Below are 23412 nucleotides of genomic sequence, written 5' to 3'. Positions count from 1 at the left end.
ATCACCACTTAGTTAAATACGACACTACCATAGGCGGCGGAACGGGGAGGGCACCGGGGCACCGTGCCCCCCTTTGATTCTGGCATTTTAACATTAGCCTTATGGGCGTTGCATGGAAAGAATGGGACCAAAAGTCGGCAGTGCCCCCCCCCCCCCTTGAAGGTGTTCCGCCGCTATTGGACACTACGAGTTCAGCCTCACGCCGACACCGGCTTCCATCCCCCATACTCGACGCTGCTGGGCGGCAGTCGGAAACCCACACCAGGCGTCATCCTGCTGGCAGACTGCTGCGGGTCCACCGCGGCGTCATAAATGACGTCATCTGTGCTCCGGCTGACGTCAGACATCACTGTGCCTGGGTAGAGTACGGATGTACCCACACTGACGCTGGTGTGCGGACCGGAGTGGGACGCCCGGCGGTGGTGCGCGAAGTGAGACGCGGCGGGTTTCTGTTTCCTGCGCGCGGCCGGCGCCCGGCGGCGGAGCGGGGTCTTCCTCGCGCGGCTCGCAGCTCGGTCGGACCGCTCGGAAAACGGCTCGAAGAAGAAATCCGACTGGGCGGAGGGTCCCTCCCAGTGTCCGGCCGGCGCCAGGGACGGCTCCGCTGAGGGGTACACCCAGGTGGCGCCCGACTGCCTCCGGCGGGTCGCCAGCAGGCTCCAGGGCCGCTGCGCAGGCCGCCTGCCTTGCCGGTTCACCGCCAGGGGCGCTGGTGTCGCGCTGGCTGTGTCGGAACGACTCCGCTGCACAGGGAGCTGATCTGACCGCTGAGCCACGAGCTGAGCCGAGGGCTGAGCCACGCCGAGCTGAGCCGAGCCGTGAGCCAGCGGCAGCAGCAGCGGGCCAGACTCGGCCGCCGAGACGCGCTTCAGGATGATGGTGTTGGGCAGCTGAGCGCTCTCAGTGCCATCTGCCGGCAGCGGCCGGATGTACCACCGCTGTACGGTCGGCGAGCGAAACATCCTTCTGCGCAGCACCGGCGAACTGCTGAAAAAAGAAAAACAAGCCAGTGACGATGTTTGAACACGGGGGTGGATATCGACGACATATTCTGTCAACTGGACTATGACTTAACGATTAAAAGGTTGTGGTTATCAGTTATGTAGGTAAAATGTTAGCCAAGCCACCGAAGTCGTCTCACGAGTTTAAACCAAAATAAAAGGACTGGAGTGTTTATTGTAAAGGGCTGACTTTCCAAAGTTGGTCATCCATCCTCGGGACAAATCCATGCGCATCCCCTCACGCAGCACGCTCCCTGTCCGGGCTGTCCAGGGCTTGGTTGGTTGGTTTGGGCTAAGCACCATATCCGGTGGACCAAGGTGCTAACCGGAACTCTCACGCTGTTCCAGCTGCCCAGGGCTGACTGTTACCCCAACTGACGGCGAGGTCGGGCTCACATTGCCACCGTTGCCACCAGTAAATGGTAAACTCTCTCCGCGGTGACCGCTCGGGAGGCGGGCGGACTGCCCAATGGGGCAATCCGGTCCCACCGGGACGGTCTCCGCTGCTCACCGTCGGCGTCTCGCACAGCCCAATGTCCATGACCTCTATGCCCTATCCTATCACCCCGCAGCCCTGCAATCGTCTCTTCAGGTCAGAAGAACTTGCTTCCAATAAAACAAAAACCAGTGCTTGTTTCGCATCACTGTACCCATTGAATTCACGCCAGAAACTGGTTTCGTAGCGTGAGTGTGCCAAATGCCAACTACCTTCTGTTCGGCTACCCGTCTCTGACGGCGCATGTTATATAGGGACAGCTAGAACGCCTTATGACTTCTCTCATCGTTTCCATATCTTTACCAATCCATAGGCATATATGCATTCGTCGCATGTTGGCCATCACCTTAACTGGAAGACCACAATTGATGTGGATTGTGGATGTTGTTCTATACCTAGAAGGTATCCCCTGATGTAAGAAAGACGGATCCAAAGAGGAGCAAAGGTAAGACCTCGTTCTTTTTCGGTGGCATCCAGAGCTAGCCTGCCATTTATGGACCATCACAAAGAAGTCATTTTGCGACGTCATGAATGACGTCATAAGTGAAACGGCTGACGTCAGAGTCATCACCGCAGCTAGCTATATACTTATATAGCATGGAGGCTTATCTAAGGCACATTGACATTTGTGTGAACTGTGACTTGTGAGGCCGTGTGTCGTGAGAGCGAATACCATTGCGAGTGGTTCTTGACGGCGCTGGCAGAATCGGCTAATTTCTCTTTCGTATCGGAAGACACAACTCGAGACCCGAGATAAGAAAAACGACCTTCATGATACGTCGTCATTCCAAGAGAGAACGTGAACTCAATGCAAGGTTTATTTCATGTGTTCCGAACAGGTTTATTTCATGTGTTCCGAACCGCACTTGGCTTGCGAGACAAACAGTGGCAAAACAAAAGATGCATTTTAGTCACAAGCTACAAAGCAATGCTACGCCAAGGAATGTCCAGCTGACACTATTTCTACTAAAAATGAAAACAAAATAAGGGTGCGTGTTTGATACATAGAGCATCATCAGAATCGAGTAGGCATGAGGCAGTGTACGTGATTATTTCTTGTCGCAGATAGTGGCGAAGTCTCCCTGGCAGAGGGCGTAGTTGATGACGTGGTGGATGACATTCTCCTCCAGACTGCCACGCAGAAGGTGGGCGCCCGGGCCGCGGGCAAAGATACCCACATCCTCTCCTCCGTGGGTCTCCTTGGGCAGGTAGATGCCGGCGATCTGCTTGTAGTGCGGGTCGCGCCACTCGGCCGTCTCGCTCATGTCGGTCAGACGAGCGCGCTTGGCCTCGAACTCAGCCCAGTCCTCGGTGCCTCCCGGACCGTTGGCGTACTGCATGATGGGGTAGGGCAGCTTGGGCGGCGGGCCTCCCTTCTGCATGCCGCCAGCCAGGAAGGAGGACGGGCCGAACATGTCCAGGCCGCGCTCCGGGTAGCCGTTGATACCGAAGGTGTGCGAGTGGTCCGAGGAGACCACGATCAGCGTCTCCGACTCGTCAGTGTTGTCCATGACGTGCTGGACGACCTCCTCCAGCTCGATGGTCTCGTCAATGGCCGTGTACGCGTTACCGTAGTGGTGTCCGTGGTCGATCTTGGCGCCCTCCACGAACAGCACGAAGCCGTTCGGTCCGCGCTTCAGGATCTCCAGAGCCTTCTTCACCATCTCGGTCAGGTTGACGTCGTCGGGGGTCTGGAAGGCGCGGTACTGCATGTGGCTGCGGCTGAACAGACCCAGCACGTAGTCGGCAGAGGTGGCGTCGAAGTTGTTCAGCTCATCCTTGGTGGTGAGGTAGGCGTAGCTGCGTCCCAGGGAGGCCTGCTTGTCCTTCCACTCCTGGATCAGGTCACGACCGTCCAGACGGGAGCCACCCTCGACCTCCTTCGGCGTGAACTTGCCCCAGCCGCCACCGAAGGCGACGTTGATGTCGATACCCTCACGCTCGACGAACTGGGTAGACAGATCCTTCATGGCGTTCTTGCACGAGTCCTTGACGGGTCCGGTCATCCACTCCATGGCGACGAAGTCGGCGTCCGACTCCCAGGTACGGTAGGCAGTGTGGCCAAAGGTGGCAGCTGGAGAGGCGTGCGTGATACGGGCGGTGGACACCAGACCGACCCACTTACCGGCCTCCACTCCGTAGCGGAGAATCGACTTGGGCGAGGAGGCCTCGTTGACGGCATCGCAGTTCCAGATGAGGACGGAGCAGTCGACACCGACCGTGAGGAAGTTACCCTTGGCGCCGGTCAGGTAGGCGGTGGCCGTGGAGGCGGAGTCGGCCGTCCAGCGGTCGCAGTTGTACGTCTTGGACAGTCCCAGGTAGGGGAAGGTCTCCCAGGAGAGCATGGTATGCTCGGGCACATCAGCGCCGCTAAGGAGACCCTTGCGCTTCCTGGCGGCGGCCAGCGTAGCGATAGACATACCGTCTCCGATGAAGAGCACGGCGTTCTTGGCCTGGTGATCGTACACGGGATCGGCCAGCTTGGTCCTCAGGATGTCCTGGGCGATCTCCTTCCAGAACACCGAGTCCAGCACCTTACCGGAGCGGGAGAGGGAGGCGCCGTCGCCGAGGCCCATCTTCTGCTGCACCTCCTGGTAGGTGGGCGCGTTCATTTCGTGCATCTCCAGCTCGTCCTGGTCCTCGACCCGGGAGTCGAGGGGCACGGCCACGGCCACGGCCGCCACACAGGCGGCGACCACCAGCAGCTTCATCCTAGGGATCTGGTGGAAGGATTGATTGAGACAACAGACCTACTGTTGCAGGCTGCCTGTGACGGACTGACGGTTTGTGTCTGTTTTATACCCAAACTGTTCAGGTCCGCACACTTGCGCTCGGTCAGGTAATTGCTCATTGGTATTTGACCGCAATTCGACAGTGGTTTGACTCACGTAATTGTTCAAACATGTGTGGAAGCAAGTGTTGGCAATCTTCGGATGTTAATTGGTTAATTGTACCACTGGGCATATTTATCCCATTAGTCCTTACTTGGTAGGAGAGGGATGAAAGCGCGGAGGGCGAAGGGATGGGATCTCTCCCCATGTCTCTAGAACTCCCAAATAATTATCGTTTTCAAACTGTGTCCTTCTTGACATTTAGAAAATTTGAACAAATCCTAGAGTTTTTAACCGATTCGATGTGAATTGGAATGTAGGTGCACACACCGTGCTTCTCTAACATACTTAACTTCTGTTTTTCTTTCTTAAGCTTTTGGATTTTATAAGGATTAAGAATCAGTTTTTTGTGGATCAAAGTCCAAAAGTTTCAAAAACTGAGAATGGTAATTAAAAAAAGGTGACGCGTAGATTCGATTCGATTTTTTGGGTATAGTTGATAGTTTACCAGTTTTTGCTTTTCACTTTTGTCCTTTTTTGCTTTTTCTCATAATTTCTTTGTGTCTTTTTTGATTTTGTGATTGATTTTGGGGTTCAGCGAGGGAGATGGAGGAGATTAAAGCTATTGTAGCTGAGGCCGTGAGTAAGGAGATGGAGGGTGTCAAAAAAGAGTTAGCTCAGCTCAAGGTAGAGAATGAAAACCTGAAAAAACGCAAAGTTCAATCACGTAGGTATGTACCTATATGTTTTTGTTGCGTCTTGATTCCGTAAAAACTGAAGATGTTAGAGGTGTTTGAAGTATTATAGCTTTTTTGATCAAAATGCCTGACATGACTGTCACTTAAACGTCATTTAGCCCTTGCCGAGCCGGTGTTTGGCGCCAACCGCGCCCGGCCGGGGACGTCTGAGCAGCCCCCCTCCCCCCCGTCTAAATCGGCTCCTGGGCCACGTAGGCATTTGAAAGAGCGTCAAAAACAACAAAGAAAACACTTCCTTATCATTTTTTGGTCAGATCAAAGGTCAGGTCGCCAGAGGTCATCAAAGCTCATATTTTGCCTATTTCAACAATTTCCGAAAAACCGGCGCATAACTCGGGAACCAATAGAGCCACAGCTCCGCGGAAAAAGCGCATTCCATAGCTCTTGCAACGCTCTTTCGCGAGCATTTCTACAGATTTGACCTGGTCAACAGTTTAGCCCCCACAGGGCAAAAACTGCAAAAATTGCCGTTTTTATGAAAAGACGTTTTTCTGCAATAACGTGTGACTTAAGAAGTGACGACATTAGTTTTGCCTGCATCGTGTTCCCCTCGACGATACGCGTCAAACGAACTAAACTTTGACCTTAAAAGGTCATTTTGAAAATTTCACCTCAAGTCAAGGTCATGACCTGACCGGAAATATCGTCGAGCTGAACACACCTGATGTGTTTTCATCGCTCTAGCATGTCTCTAGCAAAAGTTATTATCAACTGTTGGCGACTTTTCATGACCTGATATGACCTCAAAAAAACTTAAAAAGAGGTTATGGGTGCCATTTTCGGTTCAGCTTGTCGAGCTTACGTGTACCCCGATGTTTGCAGAGAGTGTATGGAGTCCGTCCAAAAACGGTGCTTTTAAATTTTCTCCAATTGACTTAGGAGAGGACGCAAATTCGACTCGACCATAGGTTACCTAAAATTCCGAGATGAGTATCTTGTTTTAACTGGTACTCATCAATCGCTGTAAGTTTCGAGGTGATCGTTCAGTCGGTGCAGCATGACGAGGATTCTAATTTTTTTCTGAGGTGAGGTCACTTGACGTGACCTGGTGACCTGACGAGACCTGGGTCTAATTTCACAACATGTGCAGAAGAGATGCCTGAACAGGTATGCAAAAAAAAACGGTGTGCAAAAAAAAACGACGGCGGCGCGGTATCTCCGAAAAACCTGGAACGGGGGTATTGAAACGCCCCCCGGCCCAGCGCGGGTTAAAAAGAAGAACTTTGCCGCATACAATTCAAATTTTCAGGGAACATGTCAACTTGATGTATAATCAGGTAGGTATCTGAAAGCTTGACATCGCTGGCTCGACGCCTCTAGAACCTATTAGTGAACAACGGGAGCGTGACAGCCCAAGCGGGGCGCGGGATATTTTAGTAAGTGGTGCACATAAGCTTGTAAAACCATGAAGGCCATGTCAGGGGTTTCAAAAGAAGTTGACGTGATATCTATGTAAGTCGATTGTAGTTATGCTAACAACCGACAAAGTTTTAGAAGTTAGACTAGTGATGTGATTTCACCCAGCTAAAATCCATAGGTATTAATGAGTAAGCAATGCTCACACTGTTATTATAATCTTGAAGTTAGGTATACTCGTACACAAATGTATCTAACGATGCGATACAACGCGCTCCCGCATAATCACATAACACTTGTCAAATTCCATATCGAACTGTGTGATGGCCACCACATGTCTAACCACACATAATGCACTAATAGCGAACACTTGGTAAACCACACGCCAACGCGTGATCCACCAATTTACCGCCGTATATAAACTGATGTCGGAGGGGTTAGGAGCGTCTTCGTTTGACCACAAGTTAAGCGAGAACACCTCAGGATGAAGCTGTTTGTGGCCGCCGCCCTCCTGGCCCTGGTGGCCTCTGTGCCTCTCGACTCCCAGGTGGAGGACCAGGATGAGCTCGAGATGCACGAGGTCTGGGGCTCCTCCTACAAGGAGGTCCAGGAGAAGATGGGCCTCAACAACGGCGCTTCTCTCTCCCGCTCTGGTCAGGTGCTGGACTCGGTCTTCTGGAAGAGCATCGCCCAGGAGATCATCCAGACCAAGCTGAACGACAAGGTGTACCACCACCAGGCCAAGAACGCCATCCTGTTCATCGGAGACGGCATGTCGATCCACACCCTTGCCGCCGCCAGGAAGCAGAAGGGCCTGCTGCACGGAGCTGATATTCCCGAGCACACCATGCTGTCGTGGGAGAAGTTCCCGTACACCGGTCTCTCCAAGACGTACAACTGCGACCGCTGGACTGCCGACTCCGCCTCCACGGCCACTGCCTACCTGACCGGCGCCAAGGGCAACTTCCTCACGGTCGGTGTCGACTGCTCCGTCCTCATCTGGAACTGTGATGCCGTCAACGAGGCCTCGTCGCCCAAGTCGATTCTCCGCTACGGAGTGGAGGCCGGTAAGTGGGTCGGTCTGGTGTCCACCGCCCGTATCACGCACGCCTCTCCCGCAGCCACCTTCGGCCACACTGCTTACCGTACCTGGGAGTCCGACGCCGACTTTGTCGCCATGGAATGGATGACCGGACCCGTCAAGGACTCGTGCAAGAACGCCATGAAGGACCTGTCCACCCAGTTCGTTGAGCGTGAGGGCATCGACATCAACGTCGCCTTCGGTGGCGGCTGGGGCAAGTTCACGCCGAAGGAGGTCGAGGGTGGGTCCCGTCTGGACGGCCGTGACCTGATCCAGGAGTGGAAGGACAAGCAGGCCTCCCTGGGACGCAGCTACGCCTACCTGACCACCAAGGACGAGCTGAACAACTTCGACGCCACCTCTGCCGACTACGTGCTGGGTCTGTTCAGCCGCAGCCACATGCAGTACCGCGCCTTCCAGACCCCCGACGACGTCAACCTGACCGAGATGGTGAAGAAGGCTCTGGAGATCCTGAAGCGCGGACCGAACGGCTTCGTACTGTTCGTGGAGGGCGCCAAGATCGACCACGGCCACCACTACGGTAACGCGTACACGGCCATCGACGAGACTATCGAGCTGGAGGAGGTCGTCCAGTACGCCGTGGACAACACTGACGAGTCGGACACCCTCATCGTCGTCTCCTCGGACCACGCCCACACCTTCAAGATCAACGGCTACCCGGAGCGTGGTCTGGACATGTACGGACCCGCCTCGTTCCTCGCCGGCGGTATGCAGAAGGGCGGTCCGCCGCCCAGCCTGCCGTACCCGATCCTGCAGTACGCCAACGGTCCGGGCGGCACCCGCACCAAGGAGGAGCAGGACGCCAAGCGCGCCGCCCTCACTGAGACCGGGCCCGACGCCGAGTGGCGCGACCCGCACTACAAACAGTTCGCCGGCATCTACCTGCCCAAAGGAGACCCACGGCGGAGATGACGTAGGCATCTTCGCGCGCGGTCCGGGCGCCCACCTGCTGCGTGGCAGCCTGGAGGAGAACTACATTCACCACGTCATCAACTGGGCCCTCTGCCAGGGAGACTACCTCACCGTCTGCGATGAGTAATTCTTACGTCTGACAGATGCGGGATGACTATGAAGAATAGTCGTATGTGTGAGAGAATGATGGATGCAATGTGTTCGTTGTGTTCAAGGCAAATACATGCTGTCTAGCAGTACGAAGCGTGTTCGAGTAACCCTGTCACAATGTAGGTAAGATTCACTCAATGGGCTTCCACTTTACTGTGCCTTAGAAAACAAACCTTACTCAAAATATTCAAAGGTCAATTTTTAATTGCTTCACTAATGCATGCTTTCGATATCTTCAAACGCGCCTAAAGCAAAGAAGCGGGGCCCATAACAAAATGTCAGGCCAACTTCTCTAGAAGAACACGAAACAAATCATGAGTTATTTAGAACAAAGACATAAATATCGTCAATGAGAAAATGTAATGCACGGTGTCCGGTTAGCAGAATTACATTTATCTAGGCAAAGCACTCATTTGTGCCGCAAATTATGCCCAGTGCCAAGTATGCCTCAGGTGCCTAATATCATAGCCAATATCCCGTTGGATACACACCTGCGTCTCCTGCCCAGTAGGGCCCTGCCTCGGTGTCGGATCGAGGCGCCGCTCCCCGCTGAGGTCCGGTCAGCTTCCACCGCGAGTACCAGGGCTGACGCGGCCAACAGGAACAGAGCTGCGCGCATCTGGGGACAAACACTGGGGTCAACTGAGGGCAAAAGAGCATGACATCGCGGCCCATTGTACCCAAAGGGGTCACTGGGGGGTCAACTGAGGGCAAAAGAGCATGACATCGCGGCCCATGGTTACCAAAATAAAATCATGAGCTATTAATTTTTGTGGTTTGTGATTAGAGAGGCCGGGAGCATTGATTTAGCCTATTTTATTGCCGTTTCGCGCCTTTTAGTGTTAAACTCATGGATGGAGGAGTTGTAAAAAAATAACAGATTATTGTTTACACCTGATGGAGCATGACAACATTCCGAGACGGGTTAGCGAAGATCGACTGACAGAGTTGTGAGGCTGGAAACAATGGCGTTCTTTTTTTCTGGATAGACATAACAAACGAGCTTTACGGGAGTCGGGTTTCGCCAAACGACTATGCGTTGCTATAAATGTTTCTGTCTATGAAAAACTTTTTATTGACTGCAGTCTGAAAGGAAATGGAAGAGGCCTCAGGCTGAATCGATCACCAGCTGGTGCGCCTGAGCGGCTGACGGGCACTCCTTCCCAGTTGGGACGGGAGTGCCCCCGAGGCACAGGTCACCAGCGGCGTCCAGACGGTCGACCAGCGGCGTCCAGACGGTCGACCAGCGGCGTCCAGACGGTCGACCATCGCCCCGGAGCAGCATGTTCCAACTGTAGTTTCGCCGCCGTTTCTCTAGACGTGTTAGCCGTCAGCCCAGAACACAGCAATGTGAGGAAGGATGAGAATGGGCCATCCCTGATAAAGGATAGGGCGGTTGGGCTATCATCTGAGAGGGACGTAGTCACTGGGACTAACCAATAAACGTCCTCAGGGCTTCCCTAGTTATCTTATTCTTCTTATTACCACTCTGATTATCGTGATAGGAATAATGATCAGACGAAACACCGAGGGGCGACTAGTCCTACCAAGTTCCACATTCCGAGTGTTTTTTCATGCTGCTTTAATCGAGCTCCACTACGGCTATGAATTACAATTATCGACACGCTGGTGTAGGTTAAAGTTGACTGGTGTTAGTGGCATGAATATCAGAACGATTCTGGCCATGTCTAGAAAGAAAAGTATAAGGAAACACGATGATAAGTTTAGTCAGCGCTAACAGCAGAAGAACAGTGCTATGAATCCAGAATTCTAACTCTTATCGCTGATGGTAAATGCCATGGTGGCAATTTTCCCGTAATATCTCGATCAAAGCGCGTTTTACTCATTACACCTTGTTTTTTCATCAGCGACCACTTCATAATAAACAAACTATACCTGTCAGAAGCGCTGAGTCCATGTGTGTAGCTAGTGAACTACTTCTTGGTATTCTCACGCTTTTCACAGGAACACTGATGCGAGTTCGCCGGAGCCCGGAGCCCCGTATAATTACGCCCGGCCAGGGGCGTTAACTCTGGACAGGCCCGTTACCTGATGAAAACCATGGAGTTCCTCCGCATACCCTACACAAAGTGAACCTTCCCACCAACGGGCGTGAGATGGACCTCATATCAATCCTGACGTGAGCCAAGGGATGGGATGTTGTTATCGAGAATCGGGGAGGGCTTAGAGATCTGGAGCGGCAGGCCATCAGTCGTGCGATGGAACTTGGGAGCGGATGGATTTGTTTGGTTACTTGCTATCAACGTGTGTAATGATGTTATGATGTTAATCATGATGTTTGCGTGCTATTTCATTCATTATGTAGTGCTAGCGTATTGTTTGTATGATATTTTTTAACCCTCGCCCTGGCAGGGGGGGGGGGGGTTGATGCGACCCCCCCCCCCAAGGTTTTTCAAAGATAGCGTAAAAACGGCGGCGAGCGCCGCCAAATTTGGCACAGCCTATGGGGCAACCTTTTTACATATGACCTGAAAATTTCAGGTCCGGGTGACCTCGGGTCAGGTCACCAGGTCAGAAAAACCGGTACAAGTTCATGCTCAAATTTCAATTTTCTTTTTGCACCTGTCCAACTCACAGTTTTGGACTGAGATCCTTCAAACTTTCAGGATGTGCTAAGTTCATTGAGTTGTATAACATATAGTTTTTTTTTTTTAGGTCACTGACCTGAGGTCAGTTAGAGGTCATTACGTCGTAATGTTAAGCCTATGGGAAAATACTAAATTTGAAAAATACTGGAGATATCCGCTTCGTTCTACCACTTTTGTGCTTTGAAACCACGGTACTTAATAGCAGGTCACTTGAAGCTTCTTTGTTTGGTGTACTTATCCACATGGGTCAGGTCAAATGAGGTCAACTTAACACGCGCAGTGGAAGGGTTGCGAGTACTACGCCCAGTGGAAGGGGGGGGGGCGGATGTCGCCCCCCCCTAAGATCTCAGCTCCCAGTGGAGCTAGAAAGACGAAAATTGGAGGGTAGGTGGGGGCCATGGGGAACTCTGTTGTGTGTGAATTTCATGACCCTAGGTCAATATCTTCAAGGTCAAATGAGGTCAAATGTGGTCAAATCTGCCATATTAGCGACTTTTTTGCGTTTACACGCCAATAACTCAAAAAGTTACCGGCCGATTTTTTTAAATCTTTCACTATACGAAAGAACAAACATTTGTGAGTATGTATGGTGAATTTCTAGATAATCCAACAATAAATATGGCAGTTAGAAGCAGTGGCGGATCCAGGGGAGGGCAAAATGGGCATTTGCCCTCCCCAAAGCCAAATCGTGTGGGCAAGACTATCTTTTTGCCCCTCCCAAAGCATGTAGCGATGATCAAATCTAATACGGCGTCGATGCCTATATGGGCGAAAAGCAGCTTCTGTCCGTGACGGCCATTCCGAAGGAAGGAACTGACCACTTGCTGCTGATATTTTGGGTGGATATGCTGATATTAGATTGAACCCCCTGAACTGAATGCATGCATAAGCATATGCAGTGTGGCCAATGGCCATGGTGTGGGGTAACACGGGGCAAGATGCCCAGTCGGGTAAGACGCCCACCACCCTATATTCAAAATTACCTAAGCAATCCACAGTTTTGTCATTTGTTGGGAGCCTCATTGCTGTGGAGCGTTCCGCGTAAAAAAACGGCGACGTGCCTAGCCGCCATTTTATACCTATTTTTTGCATATGTTCTGAAAATGTCAGACCAAGGTCTCTCAAGGTCACGAAGTCACTATAGCTGCACGTCAAGTGACATAGCCTAAAAACAGTTCCAATGCTTGCCATAGCTAAACCGAGTGACGGATCGCTTTGAAACTTTCAGCAGTTTAAGGGTAACAGTACCTATGTACAAAATGTTAGTCACATCATTTTTATATCGATGACCTAGGGCTAGGTCATTTTTGCGAAATCTCCACTATAAGTCAATAAGAGAAAATTGAAAGGCACCTTTTTTGGGCAAACCTCCTGTTCGGTAGCTCAGTTGGTAAAGCAATGGGCTCCCGGTAGTGAGAGCCCGGGTTTGAGTCACTCCGGCGCTCGATATTTGAGACTCCTGACGGGGATGGTCTGAGGTTGGTGGGAGCAGCCGCAGCCAGTCAAAGTCAGGAGTGGGACAGGCCGTGTCCGGCTTTGAAGGGCACGTTAAACATTGGCATTGTTAAACGTTCAACTAAATTCTCCTGTCACCCGGAATTACGCGATCGGACGGTAGGGGTCGGGCTCTACGCAACAAGCTCTCCTTAGCGTAGGCTCCGGCTCCCGTCAATCCGCCCTTTCAAACATTCGTGCTAAATCTATAAGAAACGTCACTCTTAACAATACCGAGTTACAACCTAAACAGCACACAGTGAACCGGAAAATAGCACCCGTGACCCCTCCTTATGTCCCTGAGATCATCTCAGGTCACGAAAAATATGCAATAGTTTTCAGCAATTCGCTAATAACTTCTGCTAGAGGCATTCTAGAGCAATAGAAACACCTTAGATGTGTTCAGCTTTACGATACGGATCGACTGATATGCAACATGACTTTTTCCATGGTCATGACTTGACCAAATGTCAAAGTTGTAAGTTCACTTTTTAAGATAAAATTATAACTCATTCGACGCGTCTTCGCGAGAGGAACACGATGCCGGTAAAAGTAAGATCGCACAAGGTTTGATTCAAAAGTTATCGCAGAAAATCCGTTCCCGTAAAAATAGTATATAAATATAGAGTATGGCAGTTCCCCTGGAGGCTAAACCGTTGATCTTAAGTCCAATCTGAACGAATTATCCAAAAAGAGCAGTAACAGTGCTATCAAATTAGCTTTTCTGGGGCGCTCTAGCTCTATTCGTTTCCGAGTTATGCGCCAGTTCTTCAAAAATTGTCGAAACTGGACCTAAATATTATCGGGATTTGGCCTTTGATGGGCTCTAGTGATCTGACATCTGACCTGACCTTAAAAGTGACTGGGGTAATTTGGTCATTATGTATGACACTCTTTCAAACGCCGCCTATCGCGTGTTGCTACGTGGTCCAGGAGCCGAGTTAGAAGGGATATGGGTGTTCAAACATACCCCAGGGGCGTGAAAATCCAGGAGCCCCAGCGCGGCTGGGCACGGGTTAACATAAGACATTTTACACCATCTTACGGTAAGATGGTGTAACTGGCGTTGTGAAGTAACTTGGTCACTGCAGGCGCGGTGGTGGGTCGGGGTCGCCGATGGTCGGCTAAACTTTTGCCCTCCCCAAACGGATCGGCTGGATCCGCCCCTGGTTAGAAGCCTGCTAAGGGTAAGATGTCGCCGGCTGAAGCGGCATCGGCCGACGCGGGAAACGCGGCAATCACAATTTTGTGTTTACACACTCATAACTCAAGTTGTTACCGGCCGATTTTCAAAATTCTTTAACCATATGATTGCCTGTACATTTCTCAGTCTTCTCACCGAATTTGACGCGAATCTAATATAATCAGCGGCAAGGAGCGCGATGTAAAGACGGAACCGTCCCGCCCCGGCACAGTCTACAATTCAGGCGGCGCGTAACGGCTAGCGCCGGCCGCCGCGCCGCCGCGCCGCCGCGGCGGCAGGATGTTTGTCTTTACACCGCTATTACTAGAAAAGTTGTGAACCGATTTTCTTACTTCTTGCATGAGAAGATCCGCAATTCAATTCTGGGCAGGTAGCCGAAATTTCACATTGATATTATGCTTGCGGCGCGAGTTATTGGCGAAAAACAGGAGGGGTGGGCGAAATCCGCCCCCCCCCCTTCCACTGCGCGTGTTAAGTCAAATGACGTTTTTGCCAATAACTTGGCACGTAATGACGCTAGAGCTTAAAAATGGTGTCATTGTGTTCCTGGTGATCAGCCGAATCAAATGATATGCGATTTGATGCAATTTGGTTAACTTGAACTTAATTAATTAATTAAGGTTTACTTAATAATTAAGAAAAACTTTACGTACACTTAAGTAAGCTACAAAAGTATATCATTCGACGCGCCTTGACGTGCTGAGTTCACTGGTGCTTTTCATTTTGCTCTATCTATTAGATCAAAAGTTATAAGCGAAAAACTTTTGACCTGTATTTAGCGAAATTTTTACATTTATACCCCCCCAAAAACCCTAAATATTGACCTAGAGCAACCAAAATTGCACAGGGGCGAGAATTCCAGGGGGCCCACCTACCTACCAAATTTGGTGTTTCTAGGTGCCATAGGAGCCAATCGCGAGGGGGGGTCGCATCGACCCCCCTGCCTATGTTATGAAAAATGCCCTGCCAGGGTGAGGGTTAAGCTCTTCATACCCAACCATCGATTTCTCCCAAATCCCAGCTAAGGTTTTTGCGCAAAGGCACAGTCATTGATAATTTCATACTTGAAGTGTGACGAAATGGAAACGATTCAGCTCGTTTCTATAAAGAACCAAATCAAAATGTTTTTGATGAAGACTTAAGAGGTTCTCCTCATTCTAGTGGGCAAACGATTCTATAATATAGAGTCGCGGCAGATAATACATACGTACCTAATTACGGAGCGAGCGAAGCGAGCGTAGTCTTTCCTTAGATTAACGGAAATTTCTGAGTATGAGCGGCCGGCCGTGGTCACGCTTTTGCGAGGCTTATATCTCAGCAACCACTTGACCGATTTACACGCGGTAATTTTTGTAGGGTAGCTTCATTCCTTCTACCAAGTATTGGACTATTCCTGATGCATGTGGGTAGCCCCTTATGCACGTGCCACGTGCAAAACGAAGAGGTGTCACTTTTGTAATTGTTGCAATATCTCCGTAACTACTTGGCCGATTGCGCTGAAAGTTGGCATGTAGGTAGGCACCCACTAGGCCAGGGGTCGGCAAATGGTGGGGCATGCCCCCTTTGGGGGTAATGGAGCCCTTTCGGTGGGGGTAATGAGGGATTCTGAGAAAGCCTATCTTTTTAGAGTTTGTAGCTCCAGTGATGGAGCCATCGTGACTGTTGCATCCCAGGGTTCAAAGATTAGCCCAGGCCAAAGGCACAGCACACATTGATTAGATACAAATTTTCACGTCCTGCTCGCCTCACCATCTCACCCCTCCGTACAGTCGTACAAAAGCAGCTGCAACTTTTAACCGTCGCCCGTCTGTTGGCGTTTCAACAGCCGCTAACGTAAGGGGGAGGAGTCGATCGGACCCCCGCGGCCTCTCGGACTCTGATATGGAGCTGTGCATAAAAAAGACGAGCGTGCTACCCGTGACCATAGGAAGCCGCTGCTGCCCATTTTTAAGGTCCTTGGTCATTCTGTCTCATTCAAGAGGGCAATGATAAGTGTCGAGAAAATCGGGACCCGCTATAACTTCTTGAAGTGAGATTTTATGGCTCAAGATGATCTCCAGAAAAAGCTCATAAGCCAACGGTCATTATGGGTCCAGAGGCCAGTTTTACCAACAGAAAAATAGCCGCCTGCCGGAATTTTTGCCTAAAGATCGTTTCACATATGGAGCGTAAACGGTAAAGCCCTATCCGCTTACGAGCCCATCGCGTTTACACTCCGTATGTGAAGCGGTCTTGAGGCAAAAATTCCGGCAGGCGGTTATTTTTCTGTTGGTAAAACAGGTCTCAGGTCATTATATTTTCCGGGCTGGTGAAAAAAAAAAATGATGGGCTCGAGGGTACAATTTGGTCGTGATCCAATGCCTTTTACTTTTACGTGAGCTTTTAACGAAAAACCACCCGCCGCCCCTATACGTACAAGGGTTAAATGGGATATAGCATAGGCGGCGAAACGGGGAGGGCACCGGAGCACCGTGCACCCTTTGATTTTTGCATTTTAACATTAGCCCAGCCCTACGGGCGTTGCATGGAAAGAATGGGACCAAAAGTCGGCAGTGCTCCCCCCTCCCCCTTAATTGAAGGTGTTCCGCCGCTACTGGGATATAGGCATTAAATGTTTTGTGGAGGAAGTGTCATGTTTTAAATTTGATATATTGGAAATGCACAAATACCCAAAGAGTTCCAGGACGGTATGGAATTTCAGTAAACTTAGTTGTGTCAGCAATGGGGTCTGGTAGGTGGGGGTAATGGCCCTGCCTGGCGCCCAAAAAGGGGGCACGACCCCGAATGACCTGCCGACCACTGCACTAGGCAATGCATATCCATGTGCCAGAGTTGGGGTGCTGCTGCACGTGCGCACGTGCAGGGGTCGATTCCAGATCTCGAGAACGGCTGGACCGATGGCGCTCAAATTTGGTACATGGTTAGGGACCGGTTAGTAGGGTGCCGTGCAAAAGTCAGTTGGGACCCATTTTGCACGTGCGCACGTGCAGGGTGCCGCTTCCAGATCTCGGGAATGGCTGGGCCGATTGTGCTCAAATTCGGCACATCGCTAGAGACCGGTTAGTAGGGTGCCGTGCACAAGTCAACTGGAGGTACCCCCTCGAAATTTCGCACGTGCAAGGCTCACCCTCTCGCTCGCTCCGTTAGTCGCCCCAAAGGCGTTATACTGGTAGGTATGCAAGTCTATACTCTTTGTACTTAACTACTGATGGAATTGGACACTATACATATGTATGCTCGATTAAGTGCATTCATATGCTGAAAGACAAGTGTATGTCCTACTTATGCGTGGTTCACACCGGATCCGTAATGACCGTTACGTGCCGTAATGAATACGTCGGCGATTAAATAATATCTTGAAAGAGGAGGGCACAATGCAACGCGCATGCGTAGTTCGATTTTTTGGCGACGTAACGCCGTATTCGTTACGGATTCGGTGTGCACCGGGAATTGCCATGTTGAGCGCCGTGCTTCGAATCAAGTGCGCCAAAACTATTTTGCTTATAAACAATAGAAAAATGGGCTAAAGCTAAGAGCTGTTTCTTAATATCGGTGCGTCAGAATTTTAATTGGTTTTGCTCTCTTCTTTTTAAATTTATTCTTATCACTTTTGCATAGTGGTTTATAATTGTATGGAGGCATATCATTGTTAATTAACTACAATTGTGGGCATGATACTATACAGATAATCTTTTATCCTTTTTTGGCATAAACAAGAGAACATGCCTATGCTGGTCAACAGCAAGCTCATTTTCTACACTCGTGAATCGCTGCTATCCATGGGCAAGATCAACGTACGCATCGTACCTACAGTTTGCTCAATTGGCTTGCGAAGAGGCCGTGCAGTGTCCGTCCAAGCATCAAGTCTAGCAGGGGCAATATGGGCAGCGAAGTTGACTCAGAACTGCATAAAAGACGTGGCACGAGAATCTATGTAATGGAATTTATTTTGTGGACTTTGAACTTGACCTGTAACATACCTACATAATTAGGGCTAGGCTAGGCCTACGAAGGAAATGTTATCTTTAAACAAACGAGTGAAATGTAATTACGGAACATGAATTTTATGTACGTCACTCAAGAGATACAAAGTAGGTTGTGACATACTGATTACTGAAGGCATACCTATATGAAGTAATGCCTAAAAATCAGTCGGCGAGTTGATACGATTTTTTTCAAGTAGAAAGGTCCGCACTTGCACACGAGCAGACCGCTACCCGCTACCCAGACCAGCCCAATCAATCGCAACATGTGAGAAGGGGTGGGCACGTGCGCATTGCCGACCAATACTCTCGCTGACCTTTACGATCTGCATACTTTATATGCGTGGTGTCATTCAGCATACCAAAGTCCAAATGTGAGCGCTATCGGCCCAGCCGATCCCGAGATATGAAAAAGGGGTGCGCACGTGCGCACGTGCCGATCAATACCTTTGCCGACTTGTGAATTCTACATATAAGCATGTTATCAATCAGCATGCTTGATATAAGCACTTTCGGCCCAGCCGATCCTCAGATATGAAAAAGGGGTGCGCACGTGCGCACGTGCAGATCAATGCTTTTGCTGACCTGTGCAATCTGCAAATAAACTTGGTGTCATTCAGCATACTTAATATGAGCGCTATCGGCCCAGCCGATCCCAAGATGCCAAAAAGGGGTACGCACGCGCGCACGTGCAGACCAATGCCTTTGCCGACCTGTTCAATCTTCATATGTACATGGTGTCATTCAGCACACCAAATATGAACGCGATCGGCCCGGCCGATCCCCAGATATGAAAAAGGAGCACGCACGTGCGCACGTGCAGATCAATGCTTTTGTCAACCTGTGCAATTTGCATATAAACATGATGTCATTCAGCACACCAAATATGAACGCGATCGGCCCAGCCGATCCCCAGATATGAAAAAGGGGTACGCACGTGCGCACGTGCAGATCAATGCTTTTGTCAACCTGTGCAATTTGCATATAAACATGCTGTCATTCAGCATACCAAATATGGGCGCGATTGGCACAGCCAATCCCGAGATGTGAAAAAGGGGTGCGCACGTGCGCACGCGCTGAGGCAATTCGAAATCGTCCTAAGGTCACTGGATGTGTAGTGTGCACCCAGCCAAAACAACAAACAAATATTGAACCGTTTCCATTCAGCCGTTCCCGAGTTATGGTATGACGAGCTCTTTTGGAACCTCTCTCGTCGCACGTGACACGTGCTGTAACAGGCACTCATGAGTGATATCAATAGCACAGTTCAGGGTAGAAAGGATGCAGCCCCTCCCGAAAGAAGACCGCTCATCAAACAGTCAAACCGTTTTGGAGATACATGTCGATAAAAGTCATTACGGCGGCAGGTCGGGCCGAAAAGTTCAATTTTCCCAACTTCTGTTACGTTCCGTAACGAGTACGGTGGACGCTGCCAGTTTACGGCGACTGGTTGCCACATTTCAACTTCGTCTACAAAAGTCACAATGCTTGGGGAATCTTGAGAAATCTCTAGCTCATTACGTCCGTAACGGTTACGGCGTCATTACGGATCCGGTGTGAACCACGCAAGTCTGAAAAGCAGTGCGCAACAAACTTCCTAGTTTCGCCACTATGTGAGTTGGGTTGGATTTAGGTGGAAGTTCAATATGCACGGGTGTCCCAAAACTACGTATTTTGCCTTTGGTGGCAGAGGGAACTTCCTCTCAAGTGCAAAACCGCCGGTCAAGTAAGGCCCGGAAAGAGCGGAAAGAATATGAATAAATAACATAAATTTCTATAGCAGGATAATAAAATGTTAGATATAAAACGACTGTCCAAGCAAATGCTTTATCTCTGTAAAATTGGAAATGGATAATTGTTCCTAGAAATTAGAGGTGAGAGCGTAACATGGTTTTTAATTGGCTGCTGCTCCCCACCCAAACCAATAAATTTTTGGACACTGCGTGTATGAGTATCATGAACAGGAGTTATCATAAATGCATTATGAAAATGGAACTGAAAATAACGCATCATGAAATCAGTTATTTTCACATCTTACATATCATGTATGTACGTACCAAAGTCAACTACTGGCAATAATGCGTTATGCAAACAACGTTACAGGCGCCTGATTGACCAACGGACACGAAGTACATGCAACAAAAGCCGTTAATAAGGTACGAAGGTGGCATTCCATGTAAATGAATAAATCGCAATCGTCTTAGTGAATCGACTCACCTTGCTGAGAGAAGTAACAAGACGTCTCCAGGAACGCGGCGTTGGTGGAATGTCAGAATGACACTCCGTAGGTGCTCCTCCAACGGTAGATAGACTGGTCCGAGGAATCCACTGATCACAGTCTGTCCAGAGACCCTCGGAGCGGAAACAACTAACAGAGCAGAAATTGACAGCTCCAGGAGATAGCGAGGCGGTTCACCTGCTTTAAATCCTTCCTCCGCCACCAGAAACTAAGGCAGCGAACCCAGGAATATGTAAGTACAGCTGAGCTGCAGGACAGACAAGCTTGTCGACGGCTGTCCCTCGAGTCCTCGCTACTCCCTCCTGTCCTGTCCTGTCTCTCCGTATGCCGTAGTCGCTGTCTCGGTGTCACTGTATCGCTCTCTCGCTCGACGCGTGGTTGGAACGAACGCCTGTCCGCCAGCTCTGCACTCGCCTCCGTCTACTGGATCTATCCGCGTCTCCTAGCACGGCCTCTCTGCGTGGTGTCCGTGGACAGAATGCTCGCCGCCGCCGCCGCCGCCGCCGCCGCCGTCAAGTTCTGGGCCGCTTTCCCTCTCCTGGCGGCGCGGTCTAGCCGGCGGCTAGGGTTAGTTTTAATCAGAGTCTGAAACCGAGCCTGCTCCATCACATAATTAACTTTAATGTTCACCAGAACCAGGCTTTTGTATCTTACATCGCTCGTGGGCCAGCCCATGACCAGCCACAGACCGTCAGAAAGATATCCGCTAACGGAGTGCATTGCATATCCCAAGTGAAGGTCACGACATGCACGGTGATGACTTTATAGGGTGCGCTCGAAAGTAAGGACACAAAACTCCCCTCAAGTCCACATACGGTGCATAATACTACAGAATCCCTGAGAAAATACAATATTTCATATATTTAGCACAAATAAAGATATAAAGCTCCTCAAAAATGCAAACCTTCTTCAATATAAACATTACAATTGGAAGTGCAGTTTCATTTTTAACTAAATTAACCATCTAAGTATGCCTACTGCTTCTGCTCTTGAGCCAGTCCTCTTACATTTGACAAATGATGGTTAACAAAATGTTAGATTAAATACTCCAATGCCAAAGCCATACTGCTTGGAGAAAAGACCAAAGCATAACAAACCACAAATGACACAAATGGCTTGCTCGGCAAAACACATTATATAATCAGTTATTTTGCAAGGACAAACATCAACACGGCCCTGTTTTTACTTAGCTGGTCAAAAGCATTGCTCAGCTCAAACTTCGCGTTCCGGTCTTTTACGGATCTCTGCTTGAAGGAGACAAGCAGGTATCGGTCCCGTCAGTAAAATTAATGGACTATGGAGCCATTCTCCCCAGGCGGAGACCGGTTACGAAGAGAATTAACATTTAACGGGCGCCTAACCAGCTGATGATATTTTCTCTGACTCCATATCAGAAGGGGATGGGGACAAATAAGAAAACCCTTGGTCAGATCGAGACCCGAAGAGAAACTGACAGGACCGACTGCTCAGCAGGTCTGGCCGCGATTTCAGATCTGTCCCATGCTTCGTTACCTAGAAGGCGTTCGGAAACCTGCCACTGCGCTACGCTTGTCAAAAGCTGAAACTGTGAACGATTCGGGGCAAAGGCTGTATCATCCGTCACACGCTGTGGATAGAGTGGCCGGCGGCTAGAGCCAGAACTGAAATATATTTTCCTTTGACGCATCTACAAAGATGAATATAATCAGTTGAAAACATTAAAGTAGCGTGGCTTGTATACCACGCTACGCTATACCCGGTATAGTATCTGACCATCTCCAGAGTGAGTGCTGAAGAGGCTCAAATGCGATTATATGTATGCTTTTAGTAGCACCAGTGTACAATAAACGGTCGCTGTTCTCTGAATATTTTTGTTGTTCTATGGCCTAATACTGTCAAGACGTTTTTACGTCCAGCGATAAAAGTGTGAAAATAAAAATAAAAACCACAAATAAGTGTGAGACTGGGAGTGAAGAAACACAACGTATTAGCGTGGTGTTCGTAATATCTCAATTAGTTACAAGTGTGGACAACTTAATGTAAACATTCCCACGCCGTTTTTATCACTCTTCTCTCGCCCACAGCATACCACGCGAAAATGTAGAACAGACAGATCATCAGGCAGGCGGCGCGTAACACACTGGACGGCATTCCCACACTGACCGGCCACTGCGGCACCCCTCTGTAACCGGCGCCATCGCTAACCGGCGTTACCTCACGGGAGGCAGCGCTTACACCCTCATTGGGCGCTCAGCGGAGCCGAAACTTTAGCCCAGAATCGGCCGTGGATCGCGGCCGGGAGCGCCGGTCTGCACTGCCCGCCGTCCACTGTGCGGCACACTGACCGGGGTCATGGTTTCATGCACGCGCCGCTGGCAGTGAGACGGACGGGGCCGGAATGGCTGGGGACGTATTGGTACGGCTGGGGAGGAGTCGGTACGGCCGAGAACAGCGTGAGCATGGCTGCGGACGTACTGGTACGGCTGGGGACGGGCCGATTCCGCTGGGGACGCACTAATGAGGTTAGAAGTTGCACAGTTATGCTTGGAGACGTTTTGGTGAGACTGGTGAGGAGTAGCCGCGACTGTTATGAAATCACCAAGTCGTGGCTAGGGAAAATGTATTGCTAGGGATAGTCCTAGCGGCATCAGAATCACACAGGGAAGATCTATTGCTTTATTTTATATGCCAAATACAATGGAATGAAAACCATTTTTGTCGAAACTGAACGTACAGAGTCAGACACTCAATATATCGGACCTCAAATTAAATATAAGAACTAAGATTTAAAACTCCCGTTAGCTAGATGGGAGGCTTTGCAGGCGCTGATGTTCCATTTATTACGAAACTCTATGATTTACGATAAACGTTCCGTTCTCCCCCCCCCCCTAAAGTTACGGCCAAGCCGCCGACGGGTCACGTGGGACGCAGCGAGCGGTCCGCGACGCGTCACTGGCGACGATTCCGACGCGACGGTCACACGTGAGACGAACCCGGCGCGTCTGAGACGGCGTCGGAGTCTCGGCTGGCTGGCTCGGCGGTTCCAGTTGATCGGTGACTGTGGCACCGGACAGGACGGTAGGTCGGAACGGGATCGGGGGAGAGAGAGAGAGAGAAGAGAGAGAGAGAGAGATAGAGAGAGAGAGAGAGAGAGAGAGAGAGAGAGAGAGAGAGAGAGAGAGAGAGAGAGAGAGAGAGATAGAAGAGGAGAGAGAGAGAGAGAGAGAAGAGAGAGAGAGAGAGAGAGAGAGAGAGAGAGAGAGAGAGAGAGAGAGAGATAGAGAGAGAGAGAGAGAGA

At 50.1% G+C, this 23412-nt stretch overlaps 1 protein-coding gene and 1 pseudogene across 1 annotated transcript; one reads left to right on the top strand and one right to left on the bottom strand.

Annotated features, from left to right (window-relative positions):
- Positions 1-2546: 2546 nt before the first annotated feature.
- On the bottom strand, positions 2547-4208 carry LOC122376235 (alkaline phosphatase-like). The gene has a single exon (XM_043356024.1). The coding sequence runs from the start codon at positions 4206-4208 to the stop codon at positions 2547-2549; it is 1662 nt and encodes a 553-aa protein (XP_043211959.1).
- Positions 4209-6886: 2678 nt separating this feature from the next.
- LOC122376236 lies at positions 6887-8694 on the top strand (annotated as a pseudogene).
- Positions 8695-23412: the final 14718 nt, after the last annotated feature.

Source organism: Amphibalanus amphitrite, unplaced genomic scaffold (genome assembly GCF_019059575.1).
Source record: "Amphibalanus amphitrite isolate SeventyFive unplaced genomic scaffold, NRLGWU_Aamphi_draft 002061F_arrow, whole genome shotgun sequence".
In the NCBI taxonomy this organism is placed as follows: domain Eukaryota; kingdom Metazoa; phylum Arthropoda; class Thecostraca; order Balanomorpha; family Balanidae; genus Amphibalanus; species Amphibalanus amphitrite.
Note: the sequence above shows the minus strand (reverse complement) of the source record. Positions and strands in the feature narration are given on the sequence as shown.